Source organism: Dipteris shenzhenensis, chromosome 4 (genome assembly GCF_047967505.1).
Source record: "Dipteris shenzhenensis isolate YYH24624 ecotype China chromosome 4, Dip_SZ_1.0, whole genome shotgun sequence".
In the NCBI taxonomy this organism is placed as follows: domain Eukaryota; kingdom Viridiplantae; phylum Streptophyta; class Polypodiopsida; order Gleicheniales; family Dipteridaceae; genus Dipteris; species Dipteris shenzhenensis.
The window spans coordinates 52,752,862-52,764,273 of NC_141599.1; the positions used below are offsets into that span (position 1 = coordinate 52,752,862).

At 44.9% G+C, this 11,412-nt stretch overlaps 1 protein-coding gene across 1 annotated transcript; it reads right to left on the bottom strand.

The window, feature by feature from the left end:
• Positions 1–1,459: 1,459 nt before the first annotated feature.
• On the bottom strand, positions 1,460–11,106 carry LOC147903027 (pentatricopeptide repeat-containing protein At2g33680-like). The gene is made up of 2 exons (XM_087373994.1): positions 10,931–11,106; positions 1,460–4,058 (listed from the first exon to the last, which is right to left on the bottom strand). Exons 1-2 carry the CDS (start codon positions 11,104–11,106, stop codon positions 1,460–1,462), a joined length of 2,775 nt encoding a protein of 924 aa, XP_087230120.1.
• Positions 11,107–11,412: the final 306 nt, after the last annotated feature.

Sequence of the window (11,412 nt, forward strand, 5' to 3'; positions counted from 1 at the left end):
GCTTCAACTAACTCTTATTTTGTAGGATATAGTTTCTTGCAGCCAAGTCCCCAATGTTAGTGTGGTGCATGAGGGCTTACGACCTTGTGCACCACACAAACTTTGATATGTGTACATGGATCAAAACTACAAGTAGACATATCATCATAAAGAAGATGGGTTGTAAGAAATTTTTATTGTTCATTGCAAAGTTGTTGAAAATAGCAACAAGATGTTGAATATAGCAACAAGATAAACATAAAGAGAAGATGATTCCGCAAACTTTGGAGGGATTGCGGATCTTGGATCAAGGTGATTAGGATGTGGAAGACTACGCGGCTAAGTTCTAACAACTTCTGGAGCTAGCGACTGTGGACAAATGCCTTTAAATGATGGAAGATGGACTTTACCAAAATCTTTAGTTCATGTATTCATTAAAACTTGCAAGGATCATTTCTTATTAGTCACAAAAAGTAAGGAGAAATGGATATAATAAATTATGTTGTACAATGTATAACTATTGAAACAAAGAAGACATCGGACTTTGATAAATTGTCTTGTTTATGGTATTCATTACCAATTGCAAGAAACAATTCATAACTGTCTATCTTGAAGGATGTTCAATGGCTAATTTTTATTTCAATGAAAAGACTTCTATTAGTAGGAAAAATTCCCCAAGAGCAAATGCTCATGGCAAGAGCACATCATGGATAGCACTAAAAACAAAACACCCCCATTGGGAAAACAACCTCTACACCAAGAAGAGCTAGTAAAAACTTCCAATTGGAAGTTGAAAATGCCACCTCAAACTTGTGGTGGACTTTGAGAAAAAGGGGAGCCTCTCCACTCCCTGAGAAATATAGTCAGTTCTGCGCAGGCCGCCCAGGAAGACCCCTGCATGCTCAACCAAATGGACATCAGAGTGTATAGTGTCTATCTAGATACTGGCCAAAGTGTGAAATGGGCGGACCTAGGAGACCGAGGCATGTGCACGTCTGTAAGGAGAAGGGGAAAGATCATCCAAAGAGCAAGACTCAACTACATGTTGTCAAACTATAAGAGCCCAAAAGGGGTTACACTTCTCATAAAAAATCTGAGGCTCCAAAAGATAGAGCCAAGCCACCGAGCCCCTAGTTATCAAGAAGGGGAAGGGAACAAAGCCCTCAAAAGTTTAGCAATCCCCCTTCCAATTAGTTTTGCATGTCTGCAATCCCATAAACAATGATAAATAGACTTGGCAGAGTAGAATGATGAATAGACTTGGCAGAGTAGAAAAGCAGTAGTCTGAACAGGAACATTCATTTAATAGCATCCCTTACAGCAATTTCCGATCAGTGACCTTAGATATGAATTTTGACTCGAACCCAAAAAAAATCACCTCCCTTGAGCCACAGGCAGGAACATTCCCAGGGTGTAAATGCCCCCTGCCCTTTTTTCTCAATAGAACAGCAATCTGGCTGCTTCTATAAATCTGTCTCCCCTATTCTATTAGTTCGATTTTTGGTACATCCACCCCTCTCCCAGCAGCAGTGTAGATGCTGGATAACAATACATGCAATGCAGTATTTTCTGGATCCAATTCAAATGCATAAGTTGCAGCATGCCTTCCGTTCTCCAATTCTGTTTGATATCTACAGGCACCAAGCAATGATTTGAATGGCACCATGGTAGGTTGAAACGGCATGTTGCTGATCAAAGATTTTGCCTCATTCAACTGACCTGCCCTACCAAAAAGGTCAATCATGCATATATAATGGTCCAAAATAGGTGAGATGCAATGGTCTTCCTCCATGGACATAAAGAAAAGAAAACCCTCATCAACCAGACCAGCATGAGTACATGCAAGTAGTAGTTCGACAAAGGTGACCTTGTCTGGTGGAACCCTTTCCTGCTGCATTAGAATGAACAGCTGGAGGACCTCCTTGTCCTGTCCATGCTGTGCATAGGCTGCAGTCATAGTATTCCAGGTAACAACGTCCCGGTCACCCATTTGCTCAAACACTTTGCGTGCATCCTCTATGCAGCCACACTTAGCATACATATTAATGAGAGCATTCCCAACAACAGCATCTACTTCTAACCCCATGTCGACAAATTGACAATGCATTTGTTGACTTTCCTCAAGTGCTGCTTCGTTGGCACAGCATGTGAAAATGTTGACGAAAGTAACCACGTTTGGCTTAACCCCTGCCAGCTGCATTTGCCCAAGGAATTGAAGAGCATCATTGCACTGCCCAAGTTGGGTATACAGTCCAATAATGATAGTCCATGAGATGACATCATGCTTTGACATTCTGTCGAACATCTTCCTTGCATTGTCCAGGCTGCCACACTTGCCGTACATGCTTATAAGGGCATTTGCTACAGGAAGATCTTCCTCAAATCCTTCGGACTGGATAAGAGCATGCAAATGCTCACCATCAGCTAGGTCTTCCTGGCTAGAGCATGCTGCAAGAACGTTCATGAAGGTGACCTGGTCTGGTACGACTCTTTCTGAGAACATCTGGTCAAGGAGTTCAAGGGCCTCCTTGCCATGCCCATGCTCTGCATACGCTGCAATCATGGCATTCCATGAAATGAGATCTCGCTTTAAAATACTCCCAAAAACTCTCCATGCATACTCTACCTTGCCACATTTGCTATACATGTTGACAAGGGCATTCCCCACTGTGACGTCTGAATCAAGTCCACTGTTTTTAATGAGAGCATGCAACTGCTTACCTCTGGAAAGCAATTCCTGGTTGCTACATGCAGTAAGAATGGTTATAAACGTGACCTTATTTGGCATAACCCCCTTCCATTGCATTTCATCAAAGACTTTAAGTGCCTCATGTCCCTCTCCATGCTCAGTATGAACTCCGATCATGGCAGTCCAAGAGACTACATTCCGAGTAGACATCCTCTCAAACACTCTCCTTGCCTCCTCCACACTGCCACACTTGCCATACAGGTTAACTAGGGCTGTGCCCACAATAATGTCCGACTCAAATCCATTGTCAAGGACACGAGCATGCATCAGCCGGCCTTCGGTTAGCAATGCCTTGCTAGCACAGCCAGTCAAAAGGCTGACATACGTGACTTTGTCAGGAAAAGCTCCTGCCTGTTCCATTTGTTCACAAAGATGGAGGGCCTCAATGGCCTGCCCAAGCTGTGCATACATTGTAATCATCACAGTCCACGATACCACATTCCTATAGGGCATCTTGTCAAAAAATTTGTGTGCATCCTCTGGGCTGCCACACTTGCCATACATGTTGATAAGGGATGTCCCTACATTAATGTCTGACGCTAATCCACTTCCCTTGATACGGGTGTGCATCCGCCTACCTTCACCTAGGGTTGCCTGGCTACAGAATGCAGAAAGAATAAAAATAAACGTAACTTCGTTCGGCGAGACTCCTTCTTGCAGCATCTGGTCGAGAAGTTGTGGGATCTCGTCTTGCTGACCTTGATAGGCACAGCATTTAATGATGTAATTCCATGAATAGACATTCCGTTGATGCATGCTCACAAATGCTCCAAATGCATCTTGTTTGGCTCCGCACTTATCATACATGTGTACAAGAAGGCTCCCTAAAAACGGGTCTTGCTCTAGTCCATATTTGCTCATATGCCTATGCAGCCGCTTTCCATCGGATAAGGCCTTAGCATTTCCACACCTTCGCAAAAGAGAAGCATACTTAGCAGCTCTTGCCTCAAAACAAGACTTATCCAGGCGATCCAGAGTGCATCCCAAGCCCAACTCGAGCCAAGCTGCGTCTGCCACAGCGTGGGTAGGTACACCGGTGAACGGGAGATAAAACGAGTTCTTTGGAGCCAACCATGGCGATCCATTGGAGGCATCATGTTCGTGAAGAACGCCAGCTGCACCGTCGGTGTGCCCAAACCTTCCCGGCGCTCGCAGACGACACAAGATGTACAACAAGACAGTTGGCACGTATCTACGAAGAAGACGATGCTCCTGTCCCTGGATGTAGGAACCCAAACCTGCTACTTGAGCACCATAGCCGATGTTCCTTAGAGAGGAGGAGGCCGTGCAAGGCCCCTCCGCCCACAAGGCTCGTTGGCTCCTAATGGCTCTTCACAAAATTTCGAGCAAAGTTGCAACTTAATCGTAGGCCCCAAACGGAAACTGCAGACAGCCTTTCTTTGTCGAGCGCCTTTCTATTATCGAGCTCACATCTATACACTATTCCTTAGGGAGAGGATCCACGTGGAAGTATTCCGGAGGTCTCTAAAAAGCAAAAGGGCGCAGTTCGAGGAGCAAGGCGGATGTTCGAAGTGACACGTCACGGCCTTGGGTGACATGGGCAGAGTGCACAATCATAGTGAAATGGGAGAGTGCATAGCCACGTGGACGAGAGGCAACAAACTAAGTGCTAACTCGAAAGTGAATTTGAATCCTAGCATTCCATCAACTTTTTTGGTGATGTCCATATTTTGGAAGTTGAAGCCCAACAAATACATGCATAAGGTGATGCTCACAAGAGGACATCGTTGCAGTCTATACAATATTGTCACGTGGACTACAACCATATGACTAAAGGTGTCATCATCCTTCGATGTTGCATCCAGCTTGGATTTCTTTACTCCCTCGCATCGAGAACATGCATCAAACTAGATCTGGATAGGCAGCTAGCTTTTATCATCTCTTCATGTTTTAAATCTCCAATAGGACTCTTGGGAGTAAGCATCAGTGTCAATGTTGAAAGAGAAGATAGCATTGTTTTAAAAAGAAAGGAAAATTTATATTCTAATTTCAAAGATATGTTAAAGCTTAGCACATTACAAATTGCAATTAGCACATACCACTTTGCACTTATTGCACAACCATAAATTTGTGTGTTTACACTTTATACTCCACACTTTGCATCGATAGAATATACTTTACACTTTCTACAAAGCCACACATTTTTATGTGGGGGGTAAAAAAGAAGAGGGATCTTGTATTCCAAACTTGTGCATACAACAATGAAGACCAACGTAAACCATTTGGCCGTTTATACAAGTCACCCTTTGAAGGGAGGGCCAATCCTTTTCCTTATACCACTCTCTATCATATATCTTTTGTTACAACCACTTGGGCCCATATGGAGCCAAGACATTCTCTCAACTTCCTCTCGTCTTCAAATTCAGGCTTGTAAACCATCTCATGGGGGAGATTGGATGGACAGTGGCACCATTTCTTGCACATTTGGTGCATGGTGGACAACTTGCTGTCTATCAACATATGCGGGTGGATTCACATCCTGGAAAGTGATTCTCCTCATTTCCACATCCCTCATGGGTGTCTTATGTATCTTCTTCTCATTGAAGACCACATCATGGCTTCGTATGATTTTCTTTGCTTTTGGATCCCAAAGACAATTCCACTTTTACCATAAACCAGAAAGCTGCATCTCCTAGACTTAGGATCTAGCTTCTTTTGAAGCTCTTTTGGCATATGTGCATATGCCTTACACCCAAATATATGCAAATGAGAGTAAGAGGGATTCTTTCCACTCCATGCCTCTTCAGGAATACCACCATCCAAACTTTTACTAGGTGATCTATTGATCACATGCACTGCAGCCTTCATTGCCTCAACCCAAAAACCACTAGAAAGACTTGCATTTGGAAAGCATACATTGCAACCTTTCCTAAATGGTGTGGTTCATCTGTTCTACAACTGAATACCGCTGTGGACTATGAGGAGATGTAAGCTCCCTCTTGATCCCATGTGTATCACAAAAATGCTAAAAGTCATGAGAGATATACTCTCCACCATTAACAGTCCATAGGCAATTAAGCGTTCTACTTGATTGATTTTCAGCCAAAGACAACCATTTTTAAATTACCTCAAACACATTGCTCTTCCGAGCTATAGCATAATTCCACATGTTCCTAGTTGCATCATCAATGAATGTCACATAGTATTCAGCCCCGCCTAATTACTGCGTAGGCGTGGGACCACATACATATGAATGCACCAAATCAAGCCTTTCAAGCTCTTTATTTCCCGTTCTTTAATGGGCTGATTTATTCTTCTTCCCATAGAGACAATGCTCACAAAATTCAAAGTCAGAAAAACTCAAATCTCTCACATAACCCAAATGGCATAAGAGTTTCATTCCATTCTGGCTCATGTGCTTGAACTGGCAATGCCACAAAGAAGTACTTGGTTGCTTGGTTATTGCAACAATATGATCGGACACCTCTAATACATGTAAGGGATACAATGTCCCACACTTGGCACCTCTTGCAAAAACCATAGAGCCATTCTGAATTTTCCAACTCTAAAAGCCAAAAGTGGTATGGAAACCAGCATCATCTAGCTGACCCGCTGAAATGAGACTCTTGGTCAGCTTAGGCACATGTCTCACATTTTTTGAAACAAATGCAGACCCATTTGCAAAAGAAAACTTTATGTCACCTGCTCCTCCTATGTCATGCATAGTTATTTCCAAGATGCACACAACCTGTCTTTCCACTGTCATAAGTGGTGGAGAACCATTCCCTATGGGGAGTAACATGTAATGAAGAAACAGAATCCAAAATTCAATCCTGGGAATATGCATCATCTGAAGTGGTAAGCAAGTTTGTAGGTAGACTAGACATGAAAAGAATATCATTGTCACTATTATCATTGACTGCATTGATCTCCTCGATCTTCCCTTTTCCTTTGTCCTCCCTTGGACGATCTTCCTTCTTATTTACACCACAATTTGCATTATTTTTCTTATCCTTTTGCCTCTTTTCAGCTTATAGCAATCCTTTGTCATGTGGCCCTTCTTGCCACAATGGTAACACTCAATGTTCCGTGCCCTAGATTTGCTACGAGACTTCCCTCTTTCTTGGGACTTCCCCTGAACTGTGATCCACCCCTTGCACATTTAAGGCTGCATCCTGCTTGTTGCCATCCATAGATTTTCGCCTAATCTCCTTGGCTAACAAGCTACCCACAACATCATCAAACTTGAGTACTCCACCAGGTGCAGAGTTAATGACAGCTATATGGAAGGTGTCCCATGAGGATGGCAATCATGGATGATTTTTTCAAGTTAGTTTTGTTTAGAAGCTAAAATTTTATATTGATGTCAAAAGTATGTATGCCCTAATAAAAATAAATGTTTGAAACATTTGCCAGGATTTGAAACTTTTATGCAAAAAAATTTAAAGTTTCGCCAAGTTTTACATTTTTATGAGCACATCCAACAAGGATCTCAATACATCCAAATGGCCTGTAAAGCGTCCACTACAACCCAATGCAAACCACGAATGAGTGCACATGGCAAACTGCAACCAGAGTGATCTGCATAAGGTATATCCAAGAAATCATGATCCCACAGCAATCATCACTAGTGAAAATAGAACTTATGATGCCTCTCACTACATAATTAGAGTTAGAAAGACAATCTGCAAATAATCTCTCTTTTACTGGAACTCCGAAATCCCAACCGATGAATGGGAAATGGGGAGTCAACCCTTGCAATTGACCTGTGATCCAAAACTAACCTTTGAATGGATTTTTGACAGAGAAACAGACTATTTGGTGCTCAAAAATACAGAACTTCTCTAAATCTCTATAGAATCGGGCAAGAGTTGACAGGTAGAGGATTTTGGGCCTCCTAAACGCAATGGAATTCTTCAGGAGGAGATCTTGGCGGGGATGGTAGAGCTTCGTCATCGACAAGCAGCGTTGGCTCTATCTCGGGGGGGTGTGCAAGAGTCTTGACATCGGTGCTTTGTACAAAATGTGATGCTTTGAGTGTTGAAGGCCTTGTCAGGGAGGTCGATCGGAGCATTGGAGTTGATGGATTGGGAGGGTCCGTGCTGTGCAGTGGTGGTGTTGGAGGCATTGGACAAGTGCTCGGGCAGTGTTGTCTAAGGAAGAGGAGGTTGGGCAGCTTGTTGGGTGGGTTGGGATCTAGTGGAGACAATAATGGAATATTTGTAGGGGTGGTGGTGGTATGAAAGAGGGTGATTGCATTTTTTTCTTTGTCCTCAGTTATTTCCTCAGGGTATGCTACGTGAATTGGGCAGTCTATTGGGTGGGTTGGGCAGGATCTAGTGGAGATGGTAATGGAATATCTGTAGGGGGGGCGGTGGTATGAAAGAGGGTGATTGTATTTTGTTCTTCATCTTCGGTTATTTCCTCAGGGTATGCTATGTGAATTGGTTACCAAGGACTCAAGTGAGTCTTGGAGAGCTTGTAGCACCTGATTAAAGAGTATTATTATTTTGAGGGGTTGGTAGGTGGTGGACTAGTAGGCCACAAAGTGTCCTTGGGCTTGGACTGCTGAGGCTTGGCCGTAGGTCTGCATCCAAGTTATGTCTGCATGAACTTTTGCGAGTGCAGACCCATAGTGTGAGTTCCTTGGGCTTTACGAGTTGCATCACTTTATCGTCTGCACGATAATTAAGGGACTCAGTGATGACATGGTACTAGCCTTGAAAATTAAGAAGAATGGGATGGGTGGATAGGGTTTGGAGATCGCAGGGGTGGAGAAGGGATAGGGAGGTGGGCTGAAGGTCAAGAGAAAAATAAGACATGGCTAAGATGGGGCAGTAGTGGTCAGGATTACGACAGAGAATAGTTTGAAGGGTGTTAGGCAGTAGTGGAGTAGTGAGGTCTAGGTGGAAGGTAAGGTTTTGTGGTGCAAGTTTATACATGGCTAACTGTGCAAACACCTCTCGGTACATTTTGAACTCCTGCTGCTCGTGGTCTTCCAACCTTGACTCCTCAGAGTGGCCAATGGCGCGCTGTCTTTCGATTTCTTCTTGGAGGGAGACCATGAGGTTTCTCTCTTGAGTCAAGAGATCCTGTAGGGAGTGGATCTATTGATCGTGGGACTCTTGTGTGCAGGCGTACCACTACTCGGCCTATGCTTTTTGCTCTAGCATCATGTGCAGGGTTGATTCTGTCGTGTCCACCTGTTCCATAAGTGTCTGGACCAGGGATTCATTAGTGGCGAGGTCATCCTTGACTTTCATCAGAGTGAGCTCGAGCTCTTCCACCTTAGCCCAATATTAATTGGCTCGATTTAGTGCGGCATGGCCCGTTGCCTAAGCTGTGACCATTGTCCCGAGAGTTGGGCTTGGATGAGATTGGAGGAGAGTTGTGAGGCTTGCTCTTGCCTCCTCTGTAAGATTGTGTGGGCGACTTGTGGCAGTTGTGCCATGGCTTCAAAGAGATTCATCTCCATGACATCGACGCGTGACAACTGTTCTGCCGTCATGTGGCTATAGCCTCCTGTTGCCCTGTATTGGGGTGAGTTGCAAAATTGTATGGCCTCTACTAGGCCTGCCCATGGCATGGAAGAGGTGCTGGTGGTGAAGGATACTGTCTCCTGAGGGGTGGTGGAGACTGAGACGAAGGGTGCAACGGGGGTTGTTAGCATAGTTTCGGCTCCTGTATGGAGGCCGATTTCGATAGTGTCATCGCCTTGGAGGTCTTCAATGAGAATAGGTCCTCCTTGCACCTGTTTGCCCTTATCCTAAGGACCTAACCATTGCATGCGTAGTTGTTGTTGCACAAATTCATGCAAGTGGCTTTTCTCATATTGGTTGAGAGGCTGCGGTTGCACTTGAGTGACCGGAGTGGCACTTGGCATTGTCTTTGCTCTTTTGGTCTTGTTTTTGTATCTTCCTGCTCGATCTGTAAGAGGCCAGTGGCAGAATCTCGACGAGGTCGAAGCCGATTGGTGGATGCTGACTTTTCAGGTAATAGAGGACTAGCATGTACATGGGATTACCGGATGACGTCCCCATGGGTGTTGAGATCATCTCTCATCTGGCTGCAATAGTAGTCAGCCCAATTCATCTCCTAGAAGTTCACCATTCTTAGCAAGATATTGGGCACAACGGATTGATGATGGTTCGTGTGCTTCACTTGCATGAGCCATTGCAGGGTTCTTGCTGGATGCTCTACCTCGGGCTTGTGGATGGTCATGAACTGGATGCGGCCTCTGCACTTGTGGCAGTCGTAGTGACATAATGTGTTTAGGGAGTTGAGCTTCTTTTTCTGTTTAGAGTATTTCTCAACCCACCACTGGTAGGTTGAATGCTGCCCGCACCACGTTCTAATTGATCTGGTAGTGGTGGGGGTTGCTTGCTGCATCTCACGAGACACCTATGTGGGTGTTGCTATCGTATGTCTTGGCCAGCAGAGTCATGTCCAGATGGCACGGGAGATGGGCTGCAACTCTTCCCAAGCCTGCAAAGTTCAGGGCTTCCACAACTGCCGGGTCCTGGAGAGCAGCATATGCTATTGCGGTGTGGTAGTGGAGGGTGTAGTCTCGACCCTTTGTTGAGAGTTGTGGTGCCATGAGCACTTGTAGAGCAAAGGTATGAGCAAAGGATAAGCTGCCACATGGCATGGAGGAGATATCCCACATGTGAGCAAGCAAATGGATGTAAGTACCCTCACCTATAAAAGGGAGGTTCATTTGAAGTAATATCAATCAAGCACTTTGCACTATCTCAAGATTCTCTTTATGAATCCAAGCTAATCTATCTTGGAACCTAATTGACTTGAGATACATGTCATGAGCACTCTCTTCATCATGTTTCCACATAGGTTCCATCCACCTTAGAGTGCTCCATAGATCCTGAGGCACACATGTTCAAGTCGCCCCTGCTCTACCACAGCCAGTCGCCTCCAACAGTCGCCCAGCCTCCAAAGCTTCAACTAAGGCTTCATAAACGAACCTCTCTCCTTCATATGCAACCTTCTGATGGCCCACACTCAGCTCCTTGCGCTAACAAATGACTCGGCTAACTCCAAGATTCTAAGCTGCCTGCTTCTCCAAGCTTGATCCTAGTAGTCCCCCAAACGAGTCGCCTTCATCGACAACCTGCTTTGTAACGGTCTTCTCTGGAAATACCTCTGATTAATATTCAGGCTAGTAGAACTCGCCTCCCATCTCATCACAAGCTTCCTCTGGGAATACAGTCAACGAAGCGAGCTCACCTGCAGCGCCAACAGCCTCTAGCGACCCAAAGCCTCTCCATCACCAAACGGCTACTTGAGTCCATCACAACAACGATATTCTGGACAGCCTTCCTTAGACGAGCCGCTCCAAGCACACGGGCAGCACAGTGCTCAGACAGCTCATTCCTACGAGCACCAAACTCTGAAGATAGCATCACGAGCCATCTCCACAATCACCCTGAGCCTCCAGTGCCATAGCTCTAACAGCGAGCTACGCTCCTTTCAATAGACCTCTCCAATCGACGTCCGCTCCAAAAGCCTCGCTAGAACTGCATGAAGCAAAGAGCAGCTAGAAGGAAGTATCAAATCGGATCGCAGCGCCAGCGACGACGACAGAGAAACAAATAAAACACTCGAAACCTTATCCTCCTCCACAGTATTGTGTTTTGACACGTGGCACCTTGGGTAAAGTTAACCCAAGCAAACTTAACCGCGGGTCAAATTGACCATAGGTTAGTGAA

Bases quoted from the DNA above. Each gene is read 5' to 3' on its own strand.
- LOC147903027 (XM_087373994.1), bottom strand. From the start codon at position 11,106: ATGCTATCTTCAGAGTTTGGTGCTCGTAGGAATGAGCTGTCTGAGCAC. The intron at 4,059-10,930 runs GTGAGCTCGCTT...AATTTTGTGAAG, and splicing joins AGAGGCTGTTGGCGCTGCAG to AGCCATTAGGAGCCAACGAG.